This window comes from Protopterus annectens, chromosome 7.part0, assembly GCF_019279795.1.
Source record: "Protopterus annectens isolate FY-2018-M chromosome 7.part0, PAN1.0, whole genome shotgun sequence".
Classification (NCBI taxonomy): domain Eukaryota; kingdom Metazoa; phylum Chordata; order Ceratodontiformes; family Protopteridae; genus Protopterus; species Protopterus annectens.
In genome coordinates, this window is record NC_056739.1 from 862,059,322 (window position 1) to 862,079,321 (window position 20,000).

Consider the following 20,000-nt stretch of genomic DNA (forward strand, 5'->3'; position numbering starts at 1 on the left):
TTAATCATATAACAACATAGCCAGATTTGCGACAAACTCTCCCTATATAACTCATCACGGTCAGAACCTTAAACAACTAGGTTGGCTTGAACTCCCCCACCAACTACAATTTAACCAACTCACTATACTCACAAAGCCCTACATCAACCCAATAGCACCCCAATTCTTTCCACCCTCAAACAAATTATTGATCCACACTACCCTATCAAAAAACTCAGCTGGTGACTATTTTCTAACTATGTGGGTAAAATATGGAATCTTTTACCACATGACCTAACTGCTCAGACCTCTCTTCAACTATTTAAAACTAATCTAAGACTTTTCTTCACTAACCACTGGTTATGTTCTTGTACCAATCCTGATTAACTCTCTGACCTCACAGTATCGAATACTATCTTACATTATTACTAATCGACTTATCATGCTAGTCATGACTAACTTTGAAAACTGTTTTTTTTTTTTTAATTTGTTACATAAAGGATGTAACATTCTGCTAATGTCAGTTTTCTTTATTTGTATCTCGGATTTGATCTGTTTTTTTTTTTTTTTATTATTTTATATGCTTGTATGCATGTATGCATTTGTATCTATGTATGTATTCTCGTATGTTTCTTCATATATCTTATAAGTTTGTGGAGCTTCTCTCCCCGGGCCTCTACTGAAAATGGATATGTATCCAGTTAGACTAGCCCGGTCAACAAATGTAAAATAAATAATAAAATAAATAAATAGTGCTGTATCTGTATTGCACGGTTTTCTCTACACGCTAGTTTTGGGTGTAATGGGGATTGTAAATAGGTGTTTTTTCCCCCCTCCTCTCTTTCTTCTTGCGCAGTTTTGAGAAACATAGGCAGCGTAATGATAAAAAAAGGAAGCCTGGTTAAGGGGGAATGGCAGTTCAAATTAATATGTTTTATTTCATTCTTGCATGAGGAAGTAACACAAAGGTCCTTATCAGTTAAGACAGAGAGCGCAAGTAAATGAAAAAGGTTATTGAATATTATGAGGCTTTTTTTCTAGCACTAGCAAATATGTATACTAAGTAGCATTTCTGAAACTGGTCTTCATGCCTCCATGGAGACAATCTGATAGAGAAACTGGAGACAGTCTGGTAGAAGGGGATTGACGGAGGGGAAAAAAAAAAAAAAAGAGAGAGAAACTGACTAGGACATAATGTTCCCTGAAAACAATCAGGGGTCTTCCCAGGTGTGACAGCTTTAAAGATAAAGACAGACTTGAAGTAAAGTTCTCTGTTTTTTTAATGCAATGGGGATACTAATATAAACAGGTGCTTTTGTTTTTTCTTGTTCGCCCTTCTCTTTTCCTTTGTTCAGCTTTGAGAAATGTAGGCACTGCAATGAAAAAGAGGAGGGGAGGAAGAGCAGAAGGGCCTGGTTGAGAGTGTATGACAAAAGAAAAATCTGTACTTTCCCCATGCATAGGGAAAGGACTGGGTAAAAATCATAGGCGTTATCCAGTAACAAGTTTATTACAAAGAAAGTAAACGAAAAAGAATATTGAATATTGTAAGGCTTTTTTTTCTTCTGATAAATTGTGTCTGGTTTGCATGTCACTAGAAGACAATTTGATAAAGAGAAACTGCTTGGAGAAAGTGTTTACTGAAAGCATTCAAGTGTTTTCTCAACTGGGAGAGTTATAAAGATATACAAAAATCGAATAGCACTTTAGCACAGGCTGTATCATGTGTCTTAGCATGAGTAATCTTTCTTTCTGGTCAACGTTAGCATGTCTGTGTAGCCATCAACTTAGAACTTACGTTCTTATTAGGAAGCAAAAATCTGAATATTTGAGATGTAGTTTTGTGCATTACTGTTAAGTTCATTTTTGGGGGGTGTGGGGTGGGTTGTTTTTTCTATTTGAGGGCTTTCAATAAAACAAGAAGTTATGCAAGAAGCCTCATAGACACAAATGGATATGACATGAAACAACCATATAAAAGACCAACCTGGTTAACATTATATGCATGTAACAAATATGGAACTAGATATTTAGCAAATACAGTGGCAATAAACTATATACTAAAATGAGGCTCTCTGTAATGTCTTTCAATCTGAATGGTCTTACAGAAAAATAAATATAAAAAAAAAAGTAGTTAACTATATTAAAAAATGTAGAGTGCAAATACCAAACACTGAAACACGAACTAGGTCCCAATAAGCAACAAAAAGTATTTGCAGAAGCACCAAAGCCCAATAAACTTCTTCTCTGAACTAGAATAAAATACCTCTCCGTTTGAATCAAATGTTCCTTTATTGTTAACCAACAATGCACGACAAGTTAGTCACTCCGTAGTAGAGAAATCCAAAAAGACAACGACATCTTGAAAAAGCCCGTCATAGTAACGGGTGAAAGCGCTTGAGATTTATTATTTTTCGTTGTCTTTTTGGATTTCTCTACTACGGAGTGACTAACTTGTCGTGCATTTTCTAATTGTTGGTTAACAATAAAGGAACATTTGATTCAAACGGAGAGGTATTTTATTCTAGTTCAGAGAAGAAGTTTATTGGGCTTTGGTGCTTCTGCAAATACTTTTTGTAGAGTGCAAATAGCTATGCTACAGGAGACACACCTGTAAAGAACTGAACAATATGACTTTGATAAAGAAACGTTTTCAGGATTGTTATTCAGTGGAATATCTGGGGAAAGGAAAAGAGGAGTACTTATATTAATTGTAAGAGGAGCTCCAATAGTGATAGAAAAAAGGATAATAATGGAAGATATATAGTACTAAGGGGTTACTGGTTAGGGAGGAGGATTACACTGGCATGCATTTACATCTCCCCCTAAAACTGCTATAATGGAGCTTAAGAAAATGCTGGGAGAAATTATCAGCTTTCAGCAAGGAATATTACTTATAGGTGGAGAATGGAACAAGGAAGGCACAAACTACATAGGAAAAAGTGGGAATTGTGGGAACAATATATGCACAGCAGAAACGAGGTTTAAGAGGCAGGATTTGAATGAGCCATTTAATGCTTAACTGACAATAACTGGATGGTTTATAAGTGATGTATAATATGTGCAACTACAGTTGTTTCAATGGTGTCTGTGATGTAAACTGTTTGTAACCAAAGCGGTATAATTTTGTATGTTTTTCATTTATATAAATGTAAGATTATTAAATTTTATTTGCAGATATGGCAAAGGCAAAGATGTTTGGAAAAAAAAAGGCTGCTGGTTGTTGGAATGCAGCTGCAGGTACTATCACAGAACATTAAAGGAAAGTGTATTGTTTTGTGCACGACTAACCTAACATTATTTTGCATCAATACATTAAGCAAATTAGGTCTGCATGGTACAAGAATCCAGTGAGTCCCCAGACTAAATAAACCCCTCCCTGACAAAAATATCCCAAGTGACACAGGCACTGGAAGAGTCTATTCAGGGAAATCAGTGTTGGGCAGGAAGCTTACTAGTCTTTCCTGACAGAGAATGTTGATGGGTACAACTGCAATATGCAGTTTAAACTTGCAAAATGTTTTAAATATATTGTTAGTTTGCATTATTATTTGGCCAAAACATTCATGCTAGACTTGAAGCCACCTAACACAGTCATATATTGCTCACTGGATCTTTTGGTAATTTGTTAGGGTTGCAACTACATTTCCAAGGTCCAAACATCTTTCTTTGGATGTGACTAGGACTCACTACTAGTCACCCTTTACAGTTTGAACTTTGGAAGAGCAGCTTAACAGCTCGATTAGTTTAAAGTGGAAAATGTTGACCAACCATGCACAGCTGATCCTTTCGACAATTGTAAAAAAGTAACTATAACAGTTTTACATTAACCCAAGTAGCATTAGGTTTTCCTAGCTGGAATGCTCGAGTAAATTGGCTTTTTGGAAAGCAGCTGGGTTGAAGACTTGCTCCTACACTAAAAATTGCACTCCTGCCTCTTGAAGCTACATAGTCTGGTAACCTTATCCTTAAGGTATTAGGAAAGCTCACTTCATGGGTGCAGTACCCACACCAAAATGGATGCTCTGATAGGACCCGCATGTTAAAATGTTAGTTTTTGGAAATCTAGTCAGGTAAACTGGTTTTATTATGAGGATGCGATTTATACTTCCTCAAAGTCCCCAGACCTGATTAAACCCTTTCCTGAACCTTTCAAATAAAATGCAATACCCAAATTAGGGAATTCTTTAGCACATAATGCAGGATATGAAGCTATCACACTGAATGTGAGGGATCATGCAAATATTAGGTTATATATATTTAGTTTTTCGCGGCAAGTTCAAACTATCAAAAATACAGGTAGTACATAAAATTTCTAGGTTCACGCCAACAAAGGGGTGATCATTCCCACACTATCATTTGCACTTTCAGTTTTCACAGTAAACTATCAAACTAACAGGTCATAAATCTGTTGCTTTACTTTTAGTCTTAAGAGGCACTGTTTTGTACTGCAAGAAATGGGTTAGCTCCCTAATGCCAGAAGTAGGCCGATACTAACTTGTATTCTCTTCCATGATCCTTAAACAGGGGCATTACCTTACAACAGCAACAAAACTAAATTTTAGGATCTGCAGTAGTAGGTCAAGATCCTCTCACAACTTTCACTTTTAAAACATACCATCCCACAATATTCCCTCGAATGCTATACAAAGGCATTCTCAATTTAAAGATCTATGGAAATAAGTCTGCTTAAGGAAACAAATCTGTAATGGCATCAATCACCATTTAAACTGTCTATGTTTTGCTCAACAAGATACTCACTGAAAAGTCTCTGTACTCTTAACAATCCAATCCACCAGTTCATGACTGCTGTGGCACGTTGTCTCAAAGTTCCTTAACATGCTAACACAAAAACTTAATGGTGAGAAGAACCTGTAGAAATCATTCCTAAATGATTCTCTCAAAAAGTTACACTAGACTAGTAATTATCTCCAGTTACAATACATTTGTGTCTTATCTTCCCCCAATTCTGTAAGAAATACCCAAGGGGCGGAGCATACACTTCACAAATCATTATTAGGATTTGTTTTTTTTTGCTTTCAGACATGCATTGTTCTTCCATCCGCGGTGGTGGTGCTGCGGTAGCGTTGTCGCCTCACAGTAAGACGGTACCGGTTTGACTCTCAGCTAGAGCGTCTTCTGCGTGGAGACATGTGTGAATGGACGTACCTTTGTTGAAGGTTGTGCGTTAGGGTTGGCAACTCAGCAGGTAAAAATCAACTGCCAATCATTAGCGGACCGGAGTTCCGCTGTGGCGACACCTACCCGGGAAAAGCCGAAAAAAAAAAAAAAAGAACTTTAAGATGACCAGCACTGATCAGGGATATATCACATCCTTAACTTTTCGGATAGGATAGCTTTCAAATGTGAATGCTGATCAACATTTATTTTATCACATTCATGAATACACATGTACATCAAGAATGCACTAGATACCTCTCTCACCCACAGTCTGTCTACCTGGCACGTGATTTTGGCATTCTACTAAAAAGTGGAGCGTCTAAGAATATGAACTAGGGTTGCCACCTTTTCAAATGCTCAAAGTGGGACATTTTTGGTGCAAAAGTCAGATTTTGCAGGGCGAAACATACCCACTGCCAGTACAAATGACAGATTTTCACTTGTTTGCCTAAATAAAAGTTTATTCTTGTAGCATTGTATTTGCTTATTCTGTTTCTTATAACGTTTAGGTGTTTTAGATGCATAACTGTTTTATGCAACTATTACATAAAATATAGGAAATAATTTTGTCCTAAAATCGCAGACATTTGCCATTTTTACAATTTTTTTGCAGGACACCACTGCCCAAAGAGGGAATGTCCCTCGCAAAGTGGGACAGGTGGTAACCCTAAGTAACTGAGTGGGCAAACACCACCCACCAAGTTTGTCAGACATCAATAACAGTACCAATTTTGTAACTGAGCCACGGTGGTTCAGCGGTAGCGTGGTTGCCTCACAGCAAAAGGTTATCTTGTTCGATTCAGGGCTCGAGTGGCGTTCGAAAGACCTGCGTGAATGGGCGTGCCTTCGCTGAAGGTTGGGCTGGCCACTCAGCGCCATAAAAATCTACTGTCAATCAATAGCCCACCGGAGTTCCGCTGTGGTGACCCCTAACGGGGAACAGCCGAAAAGAACCAGTAACAGTACCGATATTCTAGAAGAAAACGAGAGCACATTAAGGCAATTCGTACGCTAGGAAAAACGGCCATCTAAAAGAAAGAACCGTAAGATGTTCATGTTAATTCCCGTTTAACATTGGGAGCGAGAAACAAATGTTAGGAAAATACAGCATCCCTCCTTAATTTTACATTTAATTAGGTAAAGCCTGTTATTTTTCAAAAATCAACCACAATGCTGAGTTTTAACAGTTAGCGTCATTTTCTAATGTGAACAGCGAAACGTTAAACGCAGCCAAACCACCCAATTTATAGCCAGACGAGCACTACCAAAATTGGACTCTAGTAATCTAGGCTGCCCTCGGGGCGTGGCTATAATGACAGACGCACATTTTACCTCTCAGCTGCACAGACTTTCGCAGAACGTCCAAAAATGGTCCTCAGACCTCATACCCTTCAGAAAAATCTAAGTCATTCCAAAACCTGTTATTCTATCAGCTTTCCAAGTTTAAGAGCAATTTTTAAAGACTGTCCCTATTTTGGGGAATATGCCCCACTTTTACTTAAAGCTTTGTCCAGATTTCTTGCTCTAAAGATTGAGAATAAGGTATGACTTTAGATCTGTCACGTTATTTACTATTGCATTAAAAAAAAGACAACTTGACAAATATTTGGGAGAGAAGTGCTAGTACCGTACAAACACAAGCCTCCCTGTACAATGACCAGACCACGAAAGCAACGATTCATATGGTCAGAAAGAGTGGCATTTTCTTATTGTTCACAATATAGGTTTCGCCTCTATGTAAGGCTCTGCATAACAAGATATGGACATCTTTGTACAGGATTAGTTTAAATAGCATATGCTCACATAACCAGGTGTGATTTAATGAAGAGCTCTGTAAATCGAGGAAACGCAAGGCTAAATCTGAGGATCACATTCCATGCCCATATCTCACCTGAATCAAGAACTTGAGGTAGAGACAAATTAAAAGACGTTTATAACTCCAAATATTGCTATTTTTATTAACAGTGAATTGCCACATTTTCTACAAAGGTTACCAGTTTTGAGAATTAAGAAAGACAAAGCTAAAATTTGGAAGCTAAAATCAGGGACAAAACACAGCTATGCTTTCATCACATCAAAAGAATGCACAGATAGTGGCCAACATGGTAAGCAAAACCCAGCCTAATAAATTAGCTAAGGCGCCACCAATCACAATAAAGATCCACGATACGTCTCAACTGTCCAGATTTTCACGTAATATCCAATTTTTGGCTCATATTGTCGGTCTGTTCTTCAAAAAACAGGAAGTTTTTTGGCAAATGACTGGCGTGATCGGAGGAATTAAGTCACTAAATAACGATACATTGGAGTTTCAGACTTCAAATCCTTCAGGAAACATGTCAACACAAATCCTGTAATTGTAGCAACTTTCTAAGTTTATAACAGCAATATTTAAATAGATCCATATTTTTGGGCCTCTGACCCCCGCTATGTCGGGTTTCGTCAAGATTTCTTATACCAAGAGGTTGAGAGGTATGACCCACGTGCTTCTACTGCAATGAAGGTTCCCACGTACCGCTAGACTATCAGGTGGATTTTCATACGACGAAGTATTCTAAATTGCAAACTCGGCATTTATTTTTTTGATAATCAATACTTTTAACGAAAAAAAAAATCCGTTATCTGCGCAGACACCGGCACAAAAAAATATGTGCGCCATCATACCAAAGGTCACAAAAGACAATTCATCAAAAAAACAACTTACATACTATCGCAGAATAAGATAACAGAAAAAGGCAAGCTAAAAGCAAAACAAATCACAAACTCAACTAACATACTAAGGTTGTTGAAGATACATACCACCACTGCAAAACCCATCACAAGAACTTAAATACTTGGCGATGACAACTTCATTCCAAATCACCATTAAACAATACCGCAAAACTGTCTACTGCAAGGACTAGTCGTGTAAGGGTAATATCCATGTGCTCAGTAATTGAACGGCCTACAAACCGGTTAAAAAAAAGTAGTAAAAATGTTAACCTAGGCACAGTAAAAGGGGGCGTGTATCAACACCGAGGTACCAATTGTCTCTGATGATTGGACGTAAGAACTTATGATGCATGGTGTGAGGCTTGCCTACAGCGCTTGAATTTGGGGGGTGTGGCTGAATAGCTCACTACCATAGCAATGCCGACCATTCCAATCTTAATCGGGCACTAGTAATGACGTAATTTCATAGCGCTGCATACAGACAGAGCGCGGTAGTACTTCACTGGTGTTCCTTGACATGATTAGTTGCAGTTTACTTGAGTCTTTGTTTTCATTGTAAGTTTATCTATGGCAGTGTCATAATGTTTCTGAAGGTGTTAATGTCATAAAAACTTTTATGGTGCGACTCCTGTCTAATTGGTGTAACTATTTTTGAGATGAACTATGCCTCTTTTTGAAGTAACAAGTGTAGGGTCCTGTAGGAAGTGTTATGATAGTTAAACTCATTTCAAGCTCAACATTTGTGCATCCTAAAGCAGTAGGTCTGGATTGTTAAGATTTCAAGCTCTCTCTTTTTTAATAATACTTCGCTTTTGAAAACTTTTTCTTTTTTTTGTGGATGGTGTCGCTTTTAAAGTTTAACGTACATTTTAGGTTTGAGCACTTTGAGACTGGCTGGGTAAATATTATTAGCTAGCAAGGGTTATAGTACAAGTAGCTGCATTGCTTATTTTACTTTGGGAGCCGCATCTAGTGCGGCATTTGGGTAATTTTTTTTTGTTTCTCTTTTCACTCTGTGGGCAAACCTCGTTTGATTTTTACACTGTATGTATGTATGGTATTTTCCTGAATAACTTGGTGTTCTTAATGTTGAAAGACCTCTAGATAGTTTTGCAGGTTTGAGTAATAGCGTTGTTCTGCATTATGTACCCATAAATTGCATTTGTTGCATGTTTTATTACATGTTCCATTTTTTGCATCATGTCATATTTTCTAAATAGACAGATTTGTACATATGGATGCAGACTTTGTATGACGCTTTGCATTGTTGTTTTTGTTAAACCATTTTAAATTTAGATATCCATTGTTGTGCTATTTTAATAGGTTCACACCGATAAAGGTATTGACTGCTTTCAAGTCGTGATTAATAAGGTATTTTGACCTCTTAAGTTTGAGTTCTGTGAATAATGTCTTTAAAATCTGGCCGCCCGTTATGCAATACTGGTGAGGTTTGCAGTAGAATTCGCTTCAGCTGGAGCATATTAAACTGTGCTTTTTAGTAGTTGCTTGCAGCAGCAAGAGGTGCACCCAGGATGAGACTGAACCTTACCTTAATAATATTAACACAGTTCAGTTTAAAGAAAGAAATAGTCCTAGGTGGACAAGATATACTATTTTACAGAAGGTGAAATTGGGTGGACAGTTGATATGTTTTTACTTACTCTGCAAAGTAATTTATCAGCAGAGGGTTTTAAAATATACTTATTTGGGTAGGTGAAAAGGGAAAGGTGCTCTAGTGATTTTCTGGAAAAACACCTAAATAAAAATTCGTACCTAGAATGTAAAATGGAGTACTAATCAGTAGTCGTAAAAATGGATTAGAGTAGTAATCTAGGCTAATATCCTGGCGATCGATTTAGTGCCAACTTCACCCTCCTCTCACCCTCTAAAGGGCCCATCTCAGTACCAAAAGATTGCCATATTCCAGTGATCATGGCCACACAGGTAGAAACCGCACTATCCAAAGCTAGGACTACAGCATCCATGGGACCAGATGACATCCCAGGCTGTGTACTACATGAACTACAAAATGAACTGGCACCTTACCCATGTGTCATGTTTAATCATAGCCTCACCTCAGGCTTCATGCCCACTGAGTGGCGCACAGCTGCAGTTATCCCACTCCACAAGGGGGGTCCACTTTGGATCCCCGGAACTACCGTCCCATCTGTCTGACGTGCCTGATCTGCAAGGGCATGGAACACATTATAATGGAACTTCTAAACCAAGACATTGGCAACCTTCAAACACTGGACCCCACCCAGTTTGGGTTCGTGAAGAGCCTATCTTGTCTTCTGAATCTGATTGACTTCTTTGAATCAGTCTCCAGAGCTGTGGACGCGGGTTAGGCGGTCCACCCAGCCTATCTGGACCTTGCCATGGCCTTCGACACCATCCCCTACTCTGGAATCATAGATAAACTTACTAAGCTGGGATTTTGGGCATAAATCCCTACGTCACTCGGGTTACCAACTGGCTTACTGACAGAACCCACACTGCAAAAGTAGCAGACTCCATATCCAGCTCCAGACAAGTGGAGTACCTCAGGGTGCAGTCCTGGGACCGCTCTTGTTTGGCATCTACTTCTCTGAAGTACAGGCCAACACTAAGGGACTCTGGCTAACAAAGTTCGCAGATGACCGCAACCTGGGAGCCATTATTGAATCCCCAAATGATGTGAATATTCTACAAAAGGGCCTTACAGAAACAGATGCTTGGTGCCAGAGCCATGGGCTCAAGCTTAATGCCAAGAAATGTATAGTTATCCCCTTTGGGAAAAAACATGTACCCATGAATTACCACATAGGTGGCCTAGTACCACATTAGACCCATTATACAGTACAATGCCCCGTTTGGTATGTACCTCACAAGACATCTGCAACAGCTGGAAAGACCACAGAAATACCTCACTAAAAGAATTGCAGGCCTAAAGCAGATGCCCTATGCTGACAGTCTAAAAGAACTCCAGCTATACTCTGTGGCATATCATCTACTCTGAGGTGATCTCTGCTTAACATACAAGGCCATTTCAAACCCTGAGCTGTTAGACATGCTCCACTTAAAGAAATCCCAATCCCTCAGAGCAACACACTCCAGGGATCTAAACCTTGTCATGACAATGAACAAAACATGCTGGAGGGGTAGGTTCCTGACCCAGAGACTCCCTGTACTCTGGAATAGACTGCCCATACATGTCAAGCAGAGTGCCTCCTTGGTCCTCTTCAAAAGGAACCTTGTCGATTGGATGGGAGATGGGTAATTCACCCCAGGGATCATGTCAGTCGCCCTGCTAAACAGGGGTCCAGGGAAGAAATATTCAGGGAATTGTTATGGCTAGACTTGTATAGGCCCTAGGGCCGGTAGCCTAATACCAGCTTATGAACCTATAATTAAGTGTACATAGCAAATACAGAACAACACTTACTAAACTATTTAGTTACCACTGTATCTGTAGTATTATGCAAGTGCTGAGAGGAAGGAGTCTACACTTGTGCATGGAAATATTGGCTGGTAAGTGTAGATTTTCAGTAATGTATTAGGAAGTTGTCAGCATTGTTTTGTTATGATTGTATGTTGTGTATTTTTCACCAGTATGCATAAATCCTTTGATTTTAAAATGTTCCTGTAGGCCACATGTGATATGTTATGTTAAAAAAAAATATGTATTCGTAAGGTAGTCTTGCATGTTTTGCTGTTCTGTAAGAAAAATGTAAAAATATTGAGAAGTTGCCAGATTATTTACCAATACTCTGTGTTTCCCATGCTCCCTATAGCTGGAGTTTATCCAAAGCTTGTCATTTGCAAGGGCAGTAACAAGCTTCCCCCCCCTTTGGTTTTGCTCTTATCTGCACTTTAAATAGGATACAGGCGATGCTATTCCTCAAAAATACTTTTGAGTTCTACAGACCATCATGGACAGTTATTGAACGAAAACTGTGTTTTATATTTATTGATGATGTTTGCAATATTAATATCCCTGTGTCCCTCTTTAAAATTATTTGCATTTTTTTCTTGTTTGTTGTACCTTTTTTTAGAATGATTCGATTGAGGGTGGGACTTCAAATTTTGGTGAATAGGCTTCTAGCCAGTGTTTCTCTATCCCACAGTGTACTTGTTCAGTCTGAGAGAGACAATATTTTATTGTGGTCCTGCCTTTTCATTTCCTGTACAGTGACTACAATGAGATTTTCTTCTTTCTTTGACTGATGATGGCAAGAGTGTTGGCTGTCTGTCAAAAGTGTGGAATGGTTTAATTGCATCTCCTATAACTGCAAAAAGTATAGTTTGATCGCTGAGGAAATGCATCATATCTGGAAACTAAACTTGCTGTTAACACCATCAAATCACTTTTGCTTCAACCCGTTTTGTTTGTGTATACTTTGTATATCTGAGGAAGGTGATTATACCAAGGTATTGCAGATTTGGGTCTGGTGTGTATTTACACTTCAGTCTTGCTGTTCTGAGGGTCAGAGTTGTAGTTGCTGGAATGTCAGCAGAATAATAGTGCACCTAGTTTATATTTTTATTGATTCCTTTGTGTGTGCGCGTGTGTTTCTTTTAATGGTGGCTGTTTTTTTAAGCAACATTTATGTTACTTATTGACTGATTTTAAACCGTACCATTTTCTTACTATTGAATGCTTTGTCTGCATCAAGATTAAGCAATAATACCAACATTTTCTTATGCTCTGCTTTCTCCTGGAGCATCACTGTTTTAGTAATGTCAGTTGTTTGCCTCCCTACAAGAACACACTAATCCATATCTGTCAACTTTGGTTACACCTTTGGCATTCTGTTACCTAGTTTAGACATAAACACTTTATAATTGTGGTTTAGAATTGGAATTGGATCTATATGAATTGAGATCTAAAGAGTCTTCAAGTTATTTGGACAACACAGTCATCGCACCTTTCTCTCAACATGGTGGTACTCCATCTCTCTCTGTCTCTATCTCCTTTTTCTTCTTTTTTTTTTTTTTCTGGTTATGTGTCAAGTGTCTTTTCTTGATACGTCTATATCTATTGATTTTATTAATAAATGCTTGGTTGAGCAATAACTATTTGCATTTTAATAACCAGCACCCATTTTATACGAAGCGTAATGTCTTTAGGGGCCAGTTTATCTAGACTTGTTATTGATGATTTGAAATTTAAAATAGTTTGATAGGTTATGTGAACTGATTGATTTTGCAAAATATTTATCTTAGGAATTTAATTCAGAGAATTGCTAGTGGAATATCTGTTGGCAGGTACAGTAAATTCCAACCTATACTTCCCTCCTAAAATGGACAGCTTCTCTTCTGTTAACGACAGAACTTTGAGTTTCCCACTTCCTATAAGCCGCGATATGCGGTCTATTAGAAACATGCAGCATAGTAAGAAGTTCAGATGCTCTAACTGACAATTTGGGCAACACACCTTTGTTTTCATATAAAAGAACAAGGACTTTGAGAAATAAGTATGTAAACAGGGATTAACTTTTACTTGGAAAGGTTAAAAATGACATGGACCCTGCAGGCATGTTTACATGTGGTAAATGTGTTGCCTGTATATATACACAGGTAACTAGTACTGTTTTCAGCTTATTAATTTCACAGTGAAGTTCATTAACCATTTCGACTGTACTTCATCTAATATTTGTCTGTGCAGCTATTTGCGAGTCATGTCAACGCTTTTAGGTTCATAGGTAAGTACTAGGCTATCTGCCCATGGGCATTTATAAGCCTAGCCACAGAGTGATGGCTTTCGCCTCCCCATTAGATTAGTAGCCTGGGCCTCTGTTAACAGGGCTCCTGAAGTGATCCCAGGGTAGAACTTACGATTACCCGCCCACTCATCAAGATTTATCTTGAAGAGGGTCAGAGAGAGGAGCTCTGTCGAAATATGGATTGGGATTCTATTCCAGAGTGAGGGGAGTCGCTGGGACAGGAATATATCCCTCCAGCATGTCCTGTTTATTGTTGTACATAGGTTCAAGTCGCTAGAACGAACGGTTCTGAGGAATCGCATTTTTTTTGAGGTGAAGCATGTCCATTAGTTCAGGGTTTGACATGGCCCTATAGGTCAGGCATAGGTCACCTCTGAGCAGACGGTAAGCGACTGAGAAGAGCTGGAGCTTTTTTAGTCGCGCTTCATAGGGTAATTGTTTAAGGCCCTTAATCCTCTTAGTGAGAGAGTTCTGTGGTCTTTGTAGTTGTTGCAGGTGTCTAGTGAGGTACATCCCCAATGGGGCATTGTACTCTATTATGGGCCTAATGAGTGAGGAGTAAAGGGGCACAATCACCTCCTTGGATCTGGATGAGAAACCCTTTGTGATCAGGTGTGCTACATAGAAGGATTTCCAGACCATTTTGGCTATGTGGTTATCAAAGGAGAGCATGCTATCTACTTGGGTACCCAGGTCCCTAATTACTTTTTCTGTACTTAGCGGATTCCCATCTGTGTGGTAGTTTGTAGGTACTTTGTTTTTCCCAAATGGGATTACTATGCATTTTTTGGCATTTAGCTTGAGGCCGTGACATTGACACCAAGTGTTTGTCTCTGTGAGACCCTTTTGCAGGATGTCTTTGGCAGCTGGAGAGTCGATTTTTATTGTACCCAGTTTACAGTCCTCTGCGAACTTGGTTAGCCACAGTCCCTCCGCCTTTGCCTGTACTTCGGAGAAATATATAGAGAACAGGAGGGGTCCCAGGACTGAGCCCTGTGGGACTCCGCTTGTGACTGGTTTAGAGTCAGACATGGCGCCTGACACTCTTTCCGTGTGGGTTCTGTCTGAGAGCCAGTTAGCAACCTATCTCGTGACATGGGGGTTGATATTTAAGCTGGTGAGTGTGTCCATTATTCCTGAGTGTGGGATGGTGTTGAATGCCTTAGCGAGGTCCAGATATACTGTGTGGACCAGCTTCCCTTCATCTATGGCCTTGGTGACTGTTTCGAAGAAGTCAGCCAAGTTCAGGAGGCAAGATCTGCCTTTAACAAAGCCGAACTGGGTGGGGTCCAGTGTCTGGAGGTTCCCAATGTCCCTGTTAATGAGCTCCTTGATGATGCGTTCCATGGCTTTGCAGACCAAGCTAGTCAAGCTTATAGGGCGGTAGTTCCCAGGGTCAGTTGTGGCACCACCTTTGTGGAGTGTTACAACTGTTGCTGTATGCCATTCTTTGGGTACATAGCCTGTAGAGAGGCTGAGTTTGAATAGTGATTTGAGATGGGGGGGGGGGGGTTAGTTCATTTTGAAGCTCGTGTAAGACACAACCTGGGATAGCATCTGGTCTCATTGATGCTGTGCTTTTTGGCCTTTGCAAGGGCTGTCTTTACTTGTGTGTCTGAGATATCTGGAGTGCCACATTCTTCTGGGATGGATGCTAGCCTCTTTGTTGGAGGGGGGGGGGGTGAAGTTTGCACTGAACTTGTCAGCCAGGATTTTGGCAATGTCTGTTGGTTCAGTGTATTTATGGCAATTATGCACTAGCTCAGAGCATATCTGAGAGTTTGCTCCTAGACTCTTGACATAGTTAAAGAAGGCCTTGTGGTTATCCTGAGTCATTGTCTATTTTTCTTTCGAAGTTGGCTTTGGGTGATTTAATGAGGGAGAGCAGTTTTTTACTGATATTAATCAGAGATGCCTTCCTATTTTGTGATTTTGTTCCATCTTGCAGGAGTTTTCTTCTCCTGTTGTAAAGCTTATTTATGGCCGGGGTCCATCAGACTGGCTTCCTCTTTTTTGAGGAGTTGGTCTTGGGTTTTACTTGGGATGGCTCGGTCCATGCATTCTTGAAGGTGTTCATAGAATGCACTTGTAAAGGATTCTGCCAATGTGTCATCATTTTCCATTTGATTGGGAGATTTGAAACTTCCCACCTCGGTCTTGGAGTGTGAAGTTTACTTTAGAGAAGTTTTTTACCTTGATTTCCTTGATTGGGGGGGGGGGGTCGGGATGTTGATGTCCAGTGTGATTAGTTTGTGATCTGATCTTACCAATGACGAGTTTAACTCTGGTGTGGAACATAGGTTCCCCATGTTGGTGATGACCAGGTCCAGTATGTTGTCACCTCTTGTGGGAGTGGTGACCAGCTGTTCAAGGGCGTTTGAGTTTATAAACTCAAGGAAGCATTGTGCTAGGGAGTTTGAGCTTGAGTAGTTTTCCCAGTCAATGTTTGGATAGTTGAAGTCACCCAGTAACATGGTGTTGGGTAGAATCTTCATACTTTCTAATGTTCTCAGGAATGCTGTGTGAGGGTTCTGAGACAAGGTGAGAGATCTGTAGCAAGCTATAAATAGAACAGTCAATTTACCTGCTGTCAATTGCACTTGGATGGTCTGATTCTGCGTGCTGTGCTACTAACCTGGAGGTGTAGGTGTTCTTGATGAATATGGACAGACCCCCTCCTTTTGTGTTTTGGTCCTGGTTTTGGGACCTAAAGGTATGGTAGGAGTTATAGCCTGGTAGTGCTGGGGTGCTCTCTGGAGCCTTGAATCAGGTTTCTGTCACTGCACATTCTTCCATACTAAGGAGAGCTTTGAGTGCGTGCATTTTGAGGTTTAGACTTCTGCCATTGAGCAGCATTAACCTCAGTTTTTGTTTATTATTGTTTATGGAGGCGGGTTTGTCTTTTGAGCCTTGCCTAAAAAAGGCAGTATTGGGACGGCAAGAGTCTTGGCCAGTATTTGAAAGCCCAGGGGCGACAGGTGCAAGCCGTCTCTGGCGAAGAAACATGGTTTGTCAAGCATGTCGTCCCAGGCTGACAAGTACTGGATCCCCTTTGAATGACACCAGTAGTTTAACCAATTGTTGAAACTGATAATTTTTTCTTCCTATGCTGGCATCATTTTGGGTGAGGACAGGATGCTCTTCAGTCATACCAGCCTGGGCTACATGGTCAGAGAGCTCCTCCACATCTCTTTTCATGTAGTCCAGGGAGGTACGTTTCAGGTCATGTACGCCAACATGTACAATGACAGTCATATTTGTACTTGTTGTGGAGTGACCTGAGTGCATGTGTTATGTGGCGGATTCTGGCACCCGACAGGCAGCTTACGGTAACCTTCTCCTTGTTCAGTCTAGTGAGTGGGACGTCTGTGTGCCTGATGATAGAATCACTGATTACTAGTTTGTTAGGTGTGTTATTTAGCCTTAGGGGCTGTTTTTGCTTGGCACACTGACATTGTGACGTATGTGTTACCTGGTTTCTGTTGTGGGGTGGGGGTTGCTTGGGTGTATGCTTAGGAGGTCTCTGTTGTTTAGGCAGGTTCTTATTTAGAGCCTCTTGAGTATGGTTTTTGCGTGTTTCTGAGAGTTGTTTTCTGGTGCAGCTGTGGCTGGTCTATGTGAGTCTGGTAATGTGGTGCTAGTGTTGCCCTTATTGTGACTGGTTGATCCAGTCGTAGGTTGAGAGAGCTTAGCCTCCAGTTTGGCTGTGTAGCTGCATCTGTCACATATGTTTGTGTTGGTTGGGAGGAGGGGAGGAGGTTGTTTATGTACATGAGGCAATTGTAACATTGCCTCAGGGTGCCCAGATTCACCAGCTGGACCGGAGAGCACACCTGAAGCTGTCCCTTGAACATGCCCGAATAGATGGTTGGGACTGTATTGCAGATTGGATGAGTATAGAGCCTTATACTTCCTGAGTATAGGGCTAAGTGCCAGTCTTAAATTGCCTTATTTCCAGTGCTGGTTGAAGTGTTTCATGTTTCAAGGGAAAAACTGAAGTGCAGACTTCGTGGAGCCTGGAATAGTTTAACCGCAGCTAAACAGCGGTGCGCAAACATGCGCCAAGCGGTTTTTATACCAGGGATATCAACAAGCCCAACAAGTTGCTGAGCTGGGACCACTACTACAGGGACAGATAGGCTGCTCAGAGTTCCCTCTCTCACAGTGAACAAGGAAGCCAACTAAGGATCTAAGTATGATATGGGCAACAGGAACCACTACCACAGCCTGGATTCAGCAAAGCCTGAAAACTGGACTAGACTAGTTCAGAAAGGCGAGAAAACAAGGAATTTTTTTTTTCCAGAAACAACAGAAATGTAGAGCTTAAATTACTTTAAATACACAGTAAAACATGCAGGAAGCTCTCTGCACCACAGTGTTCCTTTATATTGTCAGTCGGGGCCAATGACCATTACAATGCTTTGGCTAGACTTTTAAAATGTTTGTGCTTCATTTATTAAATTCCAATTTTTGGTATTGGAACAGGTAGATTTATTTTATGGTGACTATAACACTGTACTTGAGCTGAAAGAATTATGCTGGCAGTTTTTGGGGGCGGAATCTGCTACTGGACTGAATGACAGTGTGAATTTAAAATGTGCACTGAGATGGATTACTTAATTTATGGTTCTTGTTTATTTTGCCCTGTTTCGTGCTTATTCATTAGTGTGTAAATGCAGTTGGAAAATTGTTTTTCATTGCTGGACATTAAATAATCAACAACTGTACAATAAAAGTAAACTGTGGTTTGGGCTTGATTCTCATCTTGTATATTGAAGAAGAACGAAAGCGCACTCAAAAATCCAGTGCAGTCTTTTATTCATTTTGAGATGGAGCTAGCAAGTACGGCTGGTGCCCGGCAACCAAGCTTATATGACCAATTGAAAAAATAAAGCCAGCACCACGAATGGATCCAATGAATATGGTTTATTGCACTGAAACTAGACCGGTTTCAGCTATTAAGCTTTCCTCAGTAGTTACAATCACAGAATGAAAATACTCCTTATATACCCTTCAAGGAAGGAATGACATCACTTCCTGTCAAAAAAGAAGAACCATTAATAAAATGAGAAATAAATGGTTACAAAACATTCAAAGAAAATATAGTCTACCTTAAACTGTACCAAACTGTCATGAAAAATAAAATATTACCTTAATATAATGAAGAAGATTTAGGCTGTATAAAATAAAAATTTGATTAGCACAAAAGGTCTATAACTCGCATTATGTCATGAGATTCACTAGAAAATTATTATAGTAACAATAGATCATGTTGGGGTTACAATGGGAAAACACATGTTTAAACCATCAACGATTAAGCTGAAATGAAATGTTAGAAAAATGAATGTTGGAAAAATAAGTCACATTTTGTCATTAAGCCCTGGTGAGAAAAGCCCACCAAGTTTGACTATCCATCTTTTTTCCTTTTTGTTTAGAATGTCATGCCATCCTGTTTTAAATGCCCGGTTTCCAATAATATTATCAATAATGCAGAATGAGAATTTGGCAGTGGGATGCTTAATGGTGTGTCTGTATAGTGCATTCGTGATCCTGCAGTTTCTAATGTCACCCAAGTGTTCTGATATCCTAATGCAAAATTGTCTGGATGTTTGACCAACATAAAAAGCCTGGCAGGTACAGGTGGCTAGATAAATAATCCAGTCCGAACTGCAATTTCCAAAAAATTTTATGTCATATAAATGACCAGTATTTCTACTTGTGAAACTTTTGGTTTTGAATATATAACCACAAAAACTGCAATGACCACTGGGGTATGTGCCAACTAGTTTATCCCCTGTTAATGTTCTCTGCGTACAAGAATTGTCCCCCATGCCACTCCTTTTGTAATAAGAAAAATGGGAACCTAGTGTTTTACCCTTCCTGTATGAAAAGTAGCATCGTTCTCCTAAATATCCTTCCAAAAGAGGGTGAGATTTGAGTATATTCCAATGTGTATTACTGATATTAATGAGATTGTGACTATTTCTACCATATGTGGTGACAAATCTGGATTATTAGATCTAACTTGTTTATTATAGACTAGCAATGAATCCCTAGGTTTGTTATTACTCCATTGTGCAGCAGAATTGATCGTATTCCAATGATATCCTCTGGCCAAAAATCTATTGGCTAAATCATCCTGATGTATATTCAAATCCTGTTCCGATGAACATATTCTTTTTATTCTCAGAAACTGAGATTTCGGAATGTTCTTAATAATGTGTTTTGGATGGAGACTGTTGGCATGTAATAGGGTATTATATTGTGGAAATTTGCGATACACAGATGTTTTGAGTGTGTGGTCAGGTTGTCTTAAGTGGACATCTAAAAAATGAATGTCATTCAAATCATATTCCACAGTAAATTCGGTCCCCCACATATTTCCATTGAGATGTTCCATGAATTCTTGAAGGTAATCTGGAC

The 20,000-nt window shown here is 39.6% G+C and overlaps 2 protein-coding genes across 3 annotated transcripts in view; one reads left to right on the top strand and one right to left on the bottom strand.

Annotated features, from left to right (window-relative positions):
- LOC122806744 (protein BTG1-like) overlaps positions 1-8,165 on the bottom strand; it is a 98,535-nt gene extending 90,370 nt beyond the window's left edge. Inside the window, exon 1 of the mRNA XM_044077419.1 lies at positions 7,960-8,165. Coding sequence (XP_043933354.1) covers positions 7,960-8,026 — 67 coding nt within the window. The 5' untranslated portion in view covers positions 8,027-8,165. The remainder of the gene's footprint in view (positions 1-7,959) is intronic.
- A 78-nt stretch (positions 8,166-8,243) lies between these two features.
- The window catches only part of LOC122806743 (ATR interacting protein), a 1,230,392-nt gene continuing 1,218,635 nt past the window's right edge, over positions 8,244-20,000 (top strand). For both annotated transcript variants that reach the window (XM_044077416.1, XM_044077417.1), the window contains exon 1: positions 8,244-8,427. The gene's annotated coding sequence lies outside the window, so the exon portion shown is untranslated. The remainder of the gene's footprint in view (positions 8,428-20,000) is intronic.